Source organism: Pygoscelis adeliae, unplaced genomic scaffold (genome assembly GCF_000699105.1).
Source record: "Pygoscelis adeliae isolate BGI_AS28 unplaced genomic scaffold, ASM69910v1 Scaffold57, whole genome shotgun sequence".
NCBI classification, from domain to species: Eukaryota; Metazoa; Chordata; class Aves; order Sphenisciformes; family Spheniscidae; genus Pygoscelis; species Pygoscelis adeliae.
This window is the reverse complement of record NW_008825615.1, coordinates 15,133,449-15,149,012: the sequence shown is the minus strand read 5'-3', so window position 1 is coordinate 15,149,012 and position 15,564 is coordinate 15,133,449. Positions and strand designations below refer to the sequence as shown.

At 40.2% G+C, this 15,564-nt stretch overlaps 1 protein-coding gene across 1 annotated transcript in view; it reads left to right on the top strand.

Moving 5' to 3' along the window:
- Positions 1 to 15,564, top strand: part of MLIP (muscular LMNA-interacting protein) — a 119,191-nt gene that overhangs the window by 88,851 nt on the left and 14,776 nt on the right. The window contains exons 12-13 of the mRNA XM_009333256.1: positions 4 to 78; positions 5,078 to 5,266. Of these exons, the coding sequence (XP_009331531.1) occupies positions 4 to 78; positions 5,078 to 5,266 (264 nt within the window). The remainder of the gene's footprint in view (positions 1 to 3; positions 79 to 5,077; positions 5,267 to 15,564) is intronic.

Below are 15,564 nucleotides of genomic sequence, written 5' to 3'. Positions count from 1 at the left end.
CAGCAAAAGGAGGAGCCCTATCAACCCAATCCTTTTAAAAAGTACCTTGAAGAAATCAGTGATCAAGATGTTGAGCAGGTGAGTAACTCTTTGAAGGATTTTGTAGCCTCAGCTAGTTTCTTTAAAGATGATGGAATAATCTTAGATCCTTATTTTGTCCTGGTGTCTTGTTCTTTGCAAAGCTAGATGATTCCCCGAGGGGCACCTGGCTCCTGGAGGAGAGTCTCCAGGCTGGAGATGGGCAGCTGGGCTTTCTACAGGGACATTTTTTGTGGTGATCTAAAAACCCATATGTTGAGGAGGGGGTCTTTTAATGATGTCCATAGGAAACACTATGCAAAAGAAAGTGGAAATCCTGTGCTCGCCTGTCAAGCAGGTGTCTGGAACAAATCTACTAGAAAGCGCTTCCTCCATTTGGGGTCCAGACCCGAATCCTCTCTAAAGAGAAATGAGGACTGGGCAAGGTTCACTCTTCCCTCTCCAAGGGAGACTGCGGAAGAGCCCCAGTGAGTTTCTGTGTCACTCCCCAGTGCATAGCTCCCTGCGGTCCGTATTCGGGTCACTCCACGGCTTGAGGGAACTGCTTTTCTACTGCACATGAGGGGCATTAACAGGCAGCGCATGGGGCAGCAAAAGTGCTGTCTTCTCCCACAGACCTCTGCATAAAGCCATAGGATCACTTTGCAAAAACAGATCTTGAACTTTGCTGACCTGTATGAGGCATTATCTCAGAGAAGCCCCAGATAAATGATTCTGTCAGCCTTTTCTTGTGCATTTGTGTTTGTGTGCATTATTGTGAATTGAACCTTAACTGCAATACATAATCTGAATGTCCCTGTAGGAGCTTATTATTAACCTATCCACTACGTTCTGAATCTTCCATCTGTAGGGTAGTAAAAGGAAGACAGTAGTCCTCTTGCCAGACGTGATGTGAATAAAATACCTTACTAATTGGATTTCTCTTACTTCTATGCCTCTCTAGTCACATTAGGCAGTGACTTTAGCAATGGCAGTTCTCTCTTCTTCCTTTTATAACTGATTTTTTTTAAGATTGTCATTTTAGTTCTTTCCATTCCTCCCCATAGCTCTGACTTCCTGTAGGACAGGACATTCCTGGCATTTCTCAAGAGTACTGCAGCATTACAAAGAGAGAAAGATTTATTTGTAACATCAGTGGGTTCCAGCAACACGTATGGCTGGCATCAGAAGGTTTCTCAGGTTTCTATAGAATGTAGAGTTTCTGTAAAATATAAGAAAAAATGAATACAAATGATTATTTACAATTTGTCTCTGAACTTCTGAGGTTGACAGTGAATATTTGACTTCAGAGACTACATGCGAGTTCATAGTGAGTTTTTCATGCTTTAAATTACTGAAAACCTTCTGATGCCCAGGCACTGTGCTGCCATTCGGCTGGGATGAAAGAGGAGAACTGACCGGGAGCTGCTGCTAGAGAACTTCTGGTCTAGGCCACCTCAGCAGGACCTCTCTGCAAAGGCAGGGGCAGCTCATACCTCCCTTTCATCAGGGCTGGGCACTGATTCTGCTGGCTATAGTTTTTCTGATGAAGGAATGATGCAATCACCAAACTTTGTATCTTCAGGCAAATGCAAACCTGGGGTTATCGCCATACTCAGAAGCTTTCTGACATTTGAAGCTAATTGTGAAAACAGATCAACTTACACCTTATAAATTACTTATGGTACATATTACTGAAGTACTCAGGACATCGTAAGTCTGTGAATAAATGTGGTTGTTATAACAAAAGCCAAAATTATTTTATATAAAAGCTGTGAATTAAAATGAACTAAACAAATAGTGCACTGACTTTGATAGATGGAAAAGTTAAGTTCACAATGAATATGTTCGGTTTTGCTTCCTTTATTTAAAAGAACAATTACATATGCTTTTAAGTACTGATAAATTAGCATTTTTATCCTAATCTAAGAAATACTTCAGGCTGCTGTAAAATACTTGTTATTTTGGGGAGTCCTCTATTAAGGCATCTTTGTTCTGAAAATGGAACTACTTAGGCCTGTATTCAGATGGATTCATTGACTTAACAGGAACTGGTTTTATTTGTGTGAGAAATGGTTATATGATTCTAGTGGTGGTCTGATATAATAATTAATAGCATTATAATAGCCAGATCTAGACAAAACACTAAAACACATGCTTATGTCACAGCACATGCTTACAATTTCAGCTCTTGCCTCTCAGAGTAGGTTTATGGTGCTGATATAAGTCCCTTGTGGGGACTTATGGGACTTGTGGAGGAGACTTGGGTGCCCACATGTTCACAATCTTACAGCATCTCTAAACTCTCCTGAGGGGTTTTAGTGCCTGTAAGAGGGCTGCAGCACTGCCCGTGAAACTGGGATCCTTGCCCAGACAACAGCTTGAAACTTGCAGTGGTGGTCTCTAACCACGGGGTTGTTAGCCTATAAGGACACTCATTCTCCCCCTTCACCTGCTCTCAGTAGTTAGCATTTTTGGCTGCACAGAGGCTAGCTTCTAAAGAGTGGGAGGTGTTCCCACCAATATTACCCTGAAATCAGGACTGCTCTCACGGGATATGAGAGCTGTGGATTAAAACTAGGAGACTAGCAGCTAGGCCTTCTGCTTTCTGTTGAATACCCGGTGCTACTCCACTTACCCTCGAATAAAAACTTAGCAGGCATCTACTGCGGCTGAAGGCAAAACTGCTCATACTGTTACTGATTTTCCCTGGTTTTCTTTGGAGATTTTCCCAGTCCTGCTGGGAAGTTTAGCTCTTACATTTCTGTTCTCTCCCTCTCTCTGCGTTTTCTTTTCCTTTCTTTCTAACACCATTGCCAACAACACCCTCCCTAGGTGACGTTGCTGCCCCTCCTTCACCCAGCCCATCTTGAAAGGACAGACTCTTTCAGGCTGCATCTTCAAGGGTGGTACAGACTAGGTGAGGTTCCAGACAGCATCAGCTTTATTAACTTCTCTCTTTTGATTTTTCTTAGATGTCTGCAGTACCTCCCCTCCCTGCCAAACCTCCCAGTGTGACACTGAGCACTGGTGACTATGTGTGTGACATTCAGTTTGAGACATAATGATGCAGCCAGCCATAACTACTGACCTTCAGCTTCACATCCCTGTGTTGAACACATGTTTTGTTGCACAACAACGTAGATTGTTTGCTTTTCACTTCATTAAGAAATGTCCCTATGTGGAAAAGGCCATTTCCCTTGTAAAAAAATAGTAATTTTTGCTTTAACAGGCAGCTGTTCTCATGCAGATAATCCAGAGTAATGGATGGAGACAAAAAGAGATTTCTAAATTAGTAAAGATTGTCGGAAAAGGATGTAGCTCACCTCACAGATAGCTCTTTTTATCTGTGTTCTGGGTACTCTGTATATAGATTGACACTGGTGTGCCAATAAAATTTATAAACCAGGGAAAAATTCCATTTTATTTTGGTTTTTTCTCATATTAGCTTATGCTGCCTTCTTTTTTTTTTTTTGTTCCTGAGGATATATACAACTTGTAGCACTGGCTATTCAGTGGATATTCCCCCATCAAACACTTGTTACAGACAGAGCATAGTATTTCCGAGGTTCCAATCTGACAGTACTAAGCTTCCTACATTTTTAGATGCCCTTACTGGAGATGGTAATTTCCCCATCATAAGAAAGAATTTTTTTCCTCTTGCTTAGTACATTTCAGTAATGTTTCAGGAATTTTGCAAGTATGCTCCAATTTGTTCAAAAAAGCACCATAAAACATACTGGAAGTATATGTAACTCGTGAGCAGCACTGACGTGATGGCTTCATGAAAATTTTCATTTCAAACTGGGGAAACAGAATCTTTTTTGGGGAAAAAATAGGGCATTTCATTACATAGTAATATGAAAACAACTCATAATGAATGTTAGAGAATTCATGCGCTTGCAAATATTTATTAACAAGAATGTACATAAGCTCCTTTGTCATCCAAAAAAACAAACCACTTTGGGCAATGGAAGAGCAAGATAAGGATGAACTAAAGAGATATTAGTTACGCTTGGCATGAAGCTGTGAGGCCACTTTGCCAAGGTTTATCATTAAAAGAAGTAGGGCTGGTGCCTCTGAGGCGGAGCAGCAGGAGGCAAGGTCGGTGTGAAGTGACTGCTGCCTCGTCCCCTTCCAGCCGCTCTCACTGCTGCCGGGCTCTGATCCACTCATTTGCTCACACTCACTCTTTTAGCGGGCGATACATTAGCTTCTGCTGGAACTAATCACAGCTCTTGTCACAAATTTTCTGGGTCTTGAGCTCAAAGGCACAGCACGCAGGGGAGTTTCTGGTCTAGACTCAGCCATCCAAGCGGGTGAGAATTTGGGATGTATTGTGTCAACAACGGCCTTGACAAAACCTAACCACAAGATTCGTGCCAAGAGCTGGGTATGCCTCCTTGACTCTATCCCAAATCTTTTAAAAATCAATTTTTAAAAATGATTTTATCCTTTAGGTGCAAAACCCCACATACATATTGGATTTCTTTAACCAGAAACACTATAAACTGCTGACAACTTGCAGTAGTGAAATATATTGTATGTGCACCTTCACTGGTTTAACTCTTAAATGGCTGAAAATGCTTGTTAGAGTCTTGTTAAAAAGCCTGAAGTGCTCCTGTTAGTACATAGATAAGGCAGACTTTCTTCATACCTCTCAGACACTGTTTTCAGACTGGTTTTACTTCCAATCCACCTTCTCAGAAAATGTCCCAAAAGGTGGCCATTTTATCCTAGCACAAGATCCTTCTGGGCTTTCCTTTTCTGTCACTTGAGCATCAGTTCAGCTGCAGGAGGGAGATGCACTGACCACAGTCAAAGTGTAAAACTGGTTTAATGGGACATCTACAGCAGGTTTTTGTGTGTGTGCTTTCATGCCGATGAAAGCGCTTAGTGTAGAGCAGTTGTATTGGCATGAAGGTAGACTATCTTTCCTAGTTAATCATCAAGCCCTATGAAATGTAAAAAAAGTGCAAGACAAGCACTTTGCTTTCAGTCCAAAGCTTCTTTTTTGCATCCATTAATCTGCTTCTGTTTACTTTTCTTTTTTTCATAGGAGACTGCTCTCCTACACCCTCTGTATCCAACTAAACTGATCCCTCCAACTAAGTCCCCTTTGCGTCCTCCGTCCGTCTCCCTCGCTGACTGTCTAAAACCTGGACCTTTCAGCCACTTGTCTTCCATCACGTGTGACGTTCATGAGAATCCCTATAGCCCTTACAGTCACAACTCTTTGTACAATAAGGTGAGCGTCAAGTGTGGTGTGATTCAAGAGCTTTGTCAGGCTTTTACCCTTTTAATTCTAGGCAGAATTCAGCGAGTCAGTGGATTCAGTGCTGGAAGGTGCTCTGGGAGATGCATCTCAGATAAGCCTGTGTCTCCAGTGTCCCTGGAGATATTACTGCTTTTCCTTCCCTTGGCATAGCTCTTATCAGGGCTTGTTCCCTCCAGACCAGCCAGGACAAGGCTCCCACCACTCTTCATTCAAGCTATTTGTTCTCTAAAGGAGGAATAATCTATTTCATCCCTCATGCTCAGATTACTTTTAACATTTACCCATAGTAAGGTAATGGGCTACTTTTTCTTGGGGACTGAAGGAAGGGAGGCTAACCTGAGAGAAATACAGGCTTTTCCAGTGGCTTTATCTGTCATCCTGACAAGCAGTTGTCTCTTGCCAATGCAAAGGGAATTGCACCCTTGCTGACATTTGTGTCTTCCTTGAAACAGCAGCGAAGAAGTTGGACAAAATCTCTGTAGTCCAAGGTGTGTGGGTGACAAGGCTGGCTAATGAGTTTTGTAAGGTGAAAACTGGGCCCTATGTCTTAACTGAAGTCTTTTCAAAGAGCAGCTGGCACAAGGTATTTATAATACCTCAAGAGAGCCCCTGTCTGGTGTTAGAAAAGCATCAGTTGTGGAAGTCCATAGAAGATGCTGTTTGGACCCCTCAGATGCATTCCTCCCATGTCTTCTTTTTCTAACACAGAATCTGGCTGCAAATGTTCAAACCTTTACGCCAGGAGAGATAATCCCACTCCAAGATGTACAGTGTGTTTTATTTGGGACGCAAGAGGTTAAAACACAGGCATTAGGTGCTGTTTCTTTAGGCTATGTCATGTTTTCCTCATCAGGCGAAGCACCAGGATGAAACACACATTACTAGTTTTAGGCACACTGGGAGCCGAGACTGCTTTGGAGAGAAGTATCACCTCTGCAGAGAATGCATGTTGGTCAGCTGTCAGACTCTGAAGAAATGCCTGGAAACGCCTTTCCCCATTGACTAGAAACATAGTTTAGGTTAATAGGCGATGTCAATAGTGTCTGAAGTTGGCCTCTCCATCCTGTGGGATTTATAGAATTTACCATTTTGCCCACTTATTAGGATGGACTAAAACTAAAACTCAAACTCAAACTAAAACCAACCTTCCATTCTGTCTTTGAGGCATCCTGAACAAAAGCACATTTTCATATCTGCTAGACTGGGTTTTGTTCTGTTTCAATTTTTACTAAACTGGGCTCTTATGTTTATTTAGGCAGCAATGATTTTATGATCAAGTATTTTTCGACGAGTTTCCTGGTTCATTGCAGGGCATTCACATGAACAAACAAACAGTTCATGTGACTGCTGAAGCCAGTTTTTATAATGAAAATGGGTATTTGCTGTTGCTGATGAAAACACTGCTAGAAACTCAGAAATCTGTATAGGAAGGCAAATAAGGCAGGGAAAAGTTGTCTGAAGATAATTAAGATAGTGTAATTTTATGGTATATCATTAGCTGTTTTCTTGAACAGGGATATTCTTGCTGAATAATTGCTGAAATAAGGAAATTTTGCTGCTAGTCTGATTTCCCACAGCACTGCGCACCCAAAACTCTTCTCTTGAATGCAGAGGTCATAGGACAGCCCAGCCTCTGTATTTGCATTCCACCCATATGGTGATGGTTACGAGGCCTCTTCATCCACAATTTTTTATCTCAAGGAACTTTTGTCATTCCAAGCAACCTTTGTGAGCTTTGCAAACTGATACAGCCACACCTCTCTGATGTTAACAGGTTCTTCCTGTGCAATGTAAATACCAAAGCTACATCATCTCTTTGATTTCTTCCATTTCCCTATATAACATAAATTTGCTCTCTTACTTGGGACATTTTTTACTGTCTGCTGTTAGCAAAGGTATTTCACATGGTTTTCCTGTAAGCTTCACACATCTGTAAACAGCTTTTATTTTATATTTTATATTTTATATTATTTTATATTTTATATTTTATATTTTATATTTTAATTTTTTATATATTATGTATATTTTATATATTTTTATTTCCATATTGAACTCTGACTCTTTATTTAAGTCTGCAACTTTCCAGGGTTGAGCAGCATTATCCATAGCCCAGAATTCACTGAAGAGGGCTGTATTCTATCAAAGAAAACCTCAGAGGAACATTTAATTTTACTTCAAATACTTCTGCAGCAGCATTTTGAATGGTTATGTTGTCAGCGAGCTAATTGGGAGGGCTGTGTTTTAGATGAGGCCCTAGTACTGACCTGCTGCGACAATTTAAGCAAAAAAGTTCACACATTTGGGCTTCTGGTTGACTTCCTACTGCCATCCCGCTCATTGTGTAAGTGAAAGAGGCTCCTGACTTTGGTCAAGACCACATGCAATGATAATGCTTGTGTTTCTCCAAATGCATCCCTTAATTTAGTTAATGTAGCAAGTTCTCTCTTTCATCCCATAAGATTTAGTGAAAAACCATGGGAATCTATGATGTTAACCATGATAGGTACAAAAAATTCAATAATTAGATCTTCTGAAGCAGGATTGGTGAGAATGACAAATATTTTGAGATGAAATTTTTTTTGAGACTGGAGAATTTTCAGTATAACTCAATTTACTATTGATTGTTTCCTAGTGTTTAGAATAATTTTAATTATTTAATTATTTGCAATAATTTTAAAGTCTCAGCCAATGAAGATAAGGTTAACTGATATAAAATGGAAAACTCAATTGTCAAAGGTAGCTAAGAGTTTTAAGCATTACTGGTAGTGCTAGTAAATACCTTTAATAAAACATATTGTATTTCTGAACTGATGTCACTCTCTAGGTAGGTGTGGCTCAATACTTTGGGAAACAGAATAATCAGATGTCAATACTGGGCTAGTTTAATACAAACAGAGGTTTATTTACACAAGAAGTAAATATTCACCATGTAGAATAATTTTTTTAATGTTTCTGTTTCGGTCTATAGTATTAACATTCTTTCATAACCAAAGGAAGATTAATTTTGATCTTATTCACATGATTAATAATTAACATTTGAGTCAATATATGTTGATAAAAACCTTGACAATATTTGCCTATTATTTCTTTCAATAACCCTGTCTTCTGCACCACCCAACTACAGTCTGAGCTATTCATGTGTTTAAAAAGAAATTATTTAATTTATTGTCATAAATAATTGAAGTAACAGAAAACACAGTACAGTAGACACAGTATCAGGTGTTGAAATTTCAAACCGTTAGACCTGTTCCATAAACAACATCCTGACATCATGGGAATTTCTTTCCATTCTCTACCTAACCTGGACCGTCATCTCTGTAAATTCCCTGGAGTTCCCCCTCTCCACTCCTCATCCCTTGGGATAAGGGATAATATGCACTGTGACTTGCTTGCTGTCTCTCCAGCCATCCAGTAAACACATGGTCAATGTCCACATGGTCAATCTATATATGTTACATTTCTAACTGTATGTTGTATTTTGCGTCATCTTCCACTAGAGGGCAAAACCCGCTGCCATAAATTCTTACAATCATTTAAAATATGTTGTAAATACACTATTGAGAATGGACGTTCCAGTGAATGGAGTTGCTACTCTTCACCTGTGCTTTCATTAAAAAATTACCTTAAACAAGTGTTCCCTCAGAAAAGGGAAATGGGATATGGGAAAAAACAGAATGATCACCTGTGTCTTATATTAGGGAGGCTAGATATGGTGAGTTCCTAAAACCAATATCACTTCATTTGGTGGCTCAGGGCGTAAGAAAATAACAGCTGTCTCTATCTGAAAAGCTTTATTGAAAGGACACTGTGGTGGTGTTTAGGCAGACTGGACCCAGTGCTGGGTTGTTTTTGTTTGAAGCTCCACCAAGTACCTGAATCTTTATAGCTGATGGAATTACACAGATGAAGCTGAAAGATAGTCCTGGACACTTTTGTAGATTATAACTGTTCAGAGTGATGAAATCCATAAGTTGTGCCCCAAATAATTTCACAATGTGGTTTTAGCTTTGATGGGATGAGGCAGCGGGAACCAAAGTATTGTGTCTGTCCTTCTGCTTGGAGAAGAGCAGAGAAGGCTTTCTCCTCTCATCTGTGCACAGGCTGCTTCTGATATAAAAATGTTGCCCATTCAAGTGATCTGATTCTGTTCTTATTGGCCTTGTCATCTCCCTTGTCCTCTCCTTCCCCACTCTGCCCCCCCAGGCACCAGGTGCTGCTGCTCTTATTTACACTCCTTGGTCTTGAATAATTACAGGAGTTGAACTTTTTATTATAAAAAGAGTTCCTTCTCCTTTTGATTGGAATAAAACAGCTCAGGAAGTTGGACTTCAGTGCAACTATTGCAGTGATGGAGAACCTGAGGTAACATCTAGCTCTGTGGTTAACTCCAAAGCGTGTTTCTGCTGGGAAACCCTCCAGCTTTTAACAGAGGACTGTGTAGGGTGGAAGAGCACAACTTTGCACCTGGAGTACTCTGTCCAGTTCTGGTCCCCACAGTTCAAAAAAGATTCGGACAAACTGGAGAGAGTCCAAAGGAGGGCCACAAAGATCATCAAAGGGCTGGAGAACCTGCCCTATGAGGAAAGACTGAAGGAGTTAGCTCTTTTCTCCCTGGAGAAGAGAAGGCTCGGGGGAACCTCATCACAGTATTCCAGTACTTAAAGGGTGGCTACAAAGAAGATGGAGGCTCTCTCTTCCCAGGGAGCCACATGGAGAAGACAAGGGACAATGGGTACAACTTGCACTGGGAGAGGTTTCATCTTATTATATGAAAGAATTTTTTCACAGTGAGAACAATCAATCACTGGAAGAACCTCCCCAGGGATGTGGTGGAGTCCCCATCACTGGAGGTTTTCAAGATGTCTTTGGACAGGGTGCTAGATAATCTCATCTAGGCTCCCTTTCCCACAAAAGGTTGGACCCTTCCAACCTGGGCTGTTCTATGATTCTATGATTCATATGGAGGCACAATCGATGTAAATATCTGTCAGGGAAGAGAGCATTAGATTTTGGGAAACCAGCTCTCATTTTGAAGGAGAAAGGAATGACCTGCCCAAGTGAAGAGGCAGGGGATGAGCGGGTGTAGCTCCCTCAGCTGGGGACCACCTCTCAGTCCCTACTGACTTTCAAACTGCCTTTTCTTTCTGTCAGCAAGGGCTGAGCACATGATTCATGTACATCCCTGTAAAAATCTCCCTGTCTGATAAATATTTAGCTGCACAGCCTTGAAAATGGATTGGAGGGAACTGGCTTTTTGCAAATGGTATGAGAAATGTTAAAAAAAATTACAATTTCTGTACCTGATCGGACATTACTTACAAGAGTAAAGGTCCAAGCTTGCAGGGGACAAGTTTTCTTTAATGTCCAGCTTTGGGCTTGAGGCAATTTAATGTTTTTCCTGGACCTAAATCGAGTTTTCTTGACATCACTAAATGTTGTCGTGTGGGAAGTGTCAACCTTTCATAATCACTTGCAGGTCTGCAGGCTCATAGGTAAGCAGAATATTTAAAGGGAATCTTTATTATTTTTTGAATGAAATCAGTGGTGTTTACCCCACCATACAATCTCCTACTCATTGGAGTTCGTATTTGATTAATACTAGCATAGTGGGAATTGACATTCTGTGAACGTGGCAGCCTTTCAAGGTTGCCATGGAAAAGCACTTTTCTCCCAGACATCCCAGCTGTTTTTATTTCTAGAAGAGAGTTTATTTCTCTCTTTTAAACTTTGATATTTAAATGGTGTACTTGTGTAGGTGTATTGTGGTTGATCAACCTTCTACTATCTGTGATCCAGAACAATTGCTTTAGTGTAGAAAAAGAAATCAGAGGCAACCAAGCCAGTTCATTAGTGCTGTGCTACAAATCGGACCTTCTTGTTGGGAAATATTAATGCTTAATATTGTTGTGTCTTCTTTCTTTATTCTTTTATGGCATTGCTTGGGCTTAGTGAGCTATTTTAATCATATCATACTGAGATGACATTTCTATCACTTTGGACTTAGTTTGATAATGCCTGCAGAAAATGCCTCTAGAGTCCATGCTCAGCTCATCTTTAAAGAAAGGTATTTCTCCTAAAGCACTTTAGAAGGATCATAACTTGGTAACCAATTGCTTTCTTCAAAGCCGTCAAATTACCAACAGAACATGAAGGTAGCTTAGGCTCAACAGCAGACACAGCAGCATGCACTTAACATGGAGATCTCTTAAGTCTAGCACTGCCTGGAAAGAACTCTGCTAGCCACTCCTGTCATTCATTTTGTTCTGGGTAGTTAGGTAATTTCATAGAATCATAGAATAGTTTGGGTTGGAAGGGACCTCTAAAGGTCATCTAGTCCAACCCCCCTGCTGTGGGCAGGGACATCTTCAACTAGATCAGGTTGCTCAGAGTCCCGTCCAACCTGACCCTGAATGTTTCCAGGGATGGGGCATCCACCACCTCTCTGGGCAACCTCTGCCAGTGTTTCACCACCCTCAGTATAAAAAATTTCTTCCTTAGATCTAGCCTAAATCTACCCCCCTTTAGTTTAAAGCCGTTCCCCCTTGTCCTGTCACAACAGGCCCTGCTCAAAAGTTTGCTGCCATCTTTTTTATAAGCCCCCTTTAAGTACTGATAGGCTGCAAGAAGGTCTCCCCAAAGCCTTCTCTTCTCTAGGCTGAACAACCCCAACTCTCTCAGCCTTTCTTCATAGGAGAGGTGCTCTACCCCCCTGATCATTTTTGTAACCTTCCTCTGGACCCGCTCCAACAGGTCCGTGTCTTTCCTGTGCTGAGAGCTCCAGAGCTGGACGCAGTACTCCAGGTGGGGTCTCACCAGAGCAGAGTAGAGGGGCAGAATCACCTCCCTCGACATGCTGGCCACGCTTCTTTTGATGCGGTCCAGGATTTTGAGAGCCTTGCTGTCTTATTTCCACTAGGAGAAGCTGTTGATGGTAGGACTCTGGTATTTTTTTGGTGTACTTCTGTTCATTTAGAAAACACGCACACAAAAAGTTGTTTTCTTGAACGCAGTAGGATCAAACCCCAGTGGGCACTTTCCATACTTAGAAATCCACATGTGCTTCCCAGTGAACGCTGTGCCCGGAAGTGTCCAGTTTTCCTCTTGGAACATATTTACAGCCACTTCTGTTGCTTTTTGCCTTTTCATTTATACAGACTGTCTCTGCTGAGATAGTTTAAGTCAGGCTCAAGCACCAAAAAGTGTTTTAAAATGCTTTGTCTTCATTCTTAGAAGTCTCTACATAATATAAAACTTCGGTTCAGTCTTATGCCTGGCTTTCTAGGATGGTTGCATCTAGTTTTCTGCATAGTGGATTTCAGACAGACATTTTTAATACACAAACCAATACCAAATATAATAGAAATTCTGGCCCCAGCTAACACCTCATTTCTAAGATGTCTTTATCTTAGACTTCTGTATCTTCAGATTAATACGTGAACACACATCTTAGGAGAACAAGCAAAGGAAACACAACAGCCCAAATACTACTACACTCCTAGTACCTGCTTCTAATGTCTCTGTTGGTTTGTGAATGGGATTCTATAACATGCCCCATGGTGATGGGGGCAAGCTTGCTATGGCTCGAAGACTGCTTTTCATGCTAGGATCCTGATCCATGAGTGGATTTGGACTGGATACAACTCCATTTCTAGGGGAATTTAAAACCATATAAAATGGGAATGTCAAAAAATAATCTCTATTAATGATTTGGCAAATGGGAACTGCAACCTGTGGACATGTCTTTGCTTGTGATATAGTAATAAAAACAAAAGACAAAATTTACAAAGAACAGAAGCCACTCAGAAGTAAAGCAAAAGCTTTTGCTTTAACAGCAAAAGCAGAAATATACTATTGAGTGAAAAATATCAAACAAGATTTGGTGGGCATGTCACCTGTGAGAAACAAAAATGATACTTGTACACTTTTTATTGAAGACAGCAAGAAAACAAAGTCTGAAGGAAAAAAAGTAATAACTAATGGAAACTATACCAAAACACCCAGAGCTATAGAGAAATTTGTATCTTAGACCTCACTGAACACAGATGTTTCTAGACAATTTCTGCTGCTTTTTTAGATTGTAAAGAACTCTTCTGATGTATCAAGGAAAAGTAAACAGTGAGCTGATGAACCTTTGGGAACTCTACATTTTAAAGTACAAATTGGCACAATTAGAATTCACTTAACTTTTATTGCAGGTATTGATATAATGTGTACTCTGAAATACAGCCTTAATTAACTCCACTTCCAGATATGTTAGAAAAATGTATAAACTGTAATTAGTTCTGGTGAAATTCCAAGCATGTACTTAGAGCTTGAACTAAAGAAGCCAGTATTTACCTATGTTACGAAGATGTTATGAACTTCAAGGCATTAGTGGGTTTTTTCCTTTTTGCCAAAGTGTTCTGAACGTTGATGAAGAGGTCATATATGATAAACTGTAAATTACAGTACTAGCTTTCTCTTTTTCTTAATTAAACAGTGGCTACCATTTTAGTAGTTATACGATAGGCAGAATATGATCTTAATACAAATTTTATTATAGTAGGTGACAGTTACACTTGTATACTCTTGAAAATTCAGTCAAAGTTTGTGGTTTGGATTTAAAGTAGCTAAGGTACATACATACAGATCTCTGTTGCATGAGAAGCTTACTCGGAAAACAGGGCTTTTTCAGTTTTGCAGCTAATCTGGGAAGAAAATATGTGGGGGAAAGGTCAGCTCTGAAAATTATATCCATTTCGTTTCACACTCTCGCCTGGAAAGCAGTTAAAGTTCTTCGGCTGTTATGAGTCAATGAGCAATAAGCCCCTTTCTGGGGCAGGGAAACGTTGTCTCTTCTAAGCAATGACTCGATTTCTGTGAGTCCATAAATAGTTCATAGTCAATATGCTGAGGGAAATTTCAAACACTTGTGTTGGAAATTCTGAAATTTCCTTTCCAATACAAATGAAAATTTGAAAACATTTAAATACTCCAGAAATCAGTATGCATCTTTTGGGTTATATGAACTAACTCAAAGCAGATAATTCTAATCCATGTGATTAGATGATGTTTGTCTCCTCTGCTGCCTTACTCTATGGGTGTGTAGGCTGTGGTTCTCATGCCTCAAGTCTTCATTACCGGCCTGGTACCCTTGCTGGCCACCAGCTCTCGTAATCACCTATAGTGAAATTAGCCCTGTGAGGAAATGCAGAGCTTGATTAGCCCACAGCAGAAAATAGAGGCTCTTAACATGATTGCCACAAAGTGCACTGATAGTGAAATACATTTTAATATTTTATGGAAGTGATCCAAAATGAAACATCAAGGTCAGAAAACACAATATTCCAGTTACGGATGGGATTTCTTATGATTGAACACTTCATTTTAAATTTCTAAATGACTAGTGAGAGTTTGCAAGAGACATCAAAATGTTTTGCAGAAAGCTTCATTTTTCTGTTTCTACTGTTTTTCATTGAAAAATCATTTTGGCAGAAAATGCCCAGCCAATTCCATGGTAGACTAGCCCTGCATGAGAAGTTGAACTTGGCCTGGGAAAAGGCAGCCCAAGGAAAATCGATGCACTGCTGGGCTTGTGTGCATCTCCTTCCCTCCAACTCCACTTAGAGATAAGGAATCCCTACTGCAAAGCCCTGTAACTCCTCCAGCCTCTGGTATTCAGATACAAATCTTTCAGTCTCACCCCACTCTGGTGCCCTCCAGGGCTGTGTCCTGTGAGAACCTGGCAGGGAACCATGTTTGCGTGTGAGTTGTCCCTCTTGTGCAGGTACTTATCGGTATCTGGAGAGAGTTTTGAAATCTTCAAGTTAAAAATGCACAGGTACAATAGTGTATAATAATGATTTGCAAGTCAGTCAGGATGTTCTATTGCATATGTGGCTGAAGGCACATTATAAATCTTAGTTGTGATCACCATTTCTACTTGACATTTCCTTTTATAGAGCGGTGAAAGGTGCAAAAGAATTGGATCCTTAACTGACTGAATCTTTGAAATGGATTTTATGCTGTGTCATTTCAGAGGGACTATAGACATCATAATTATAAATTGTCCCTTTACACTGTATATTTTCTCTCCCCTTAGTTGAAGGCACTCCTTTCTCTGCTGCTGTGGGTGTTTTACCATTTATTGGTACCCTAGATTTCATGTTCTTGTACTCAGAAAAAGTGGTTATCTATAAAATTGTTTTATAAAAAAAGTTTGCTTGTTGTGCATGTATAAATAAACATTTTTAGTCTTTGAGAAATTAGTAATTTTTCCTATTGTGAAG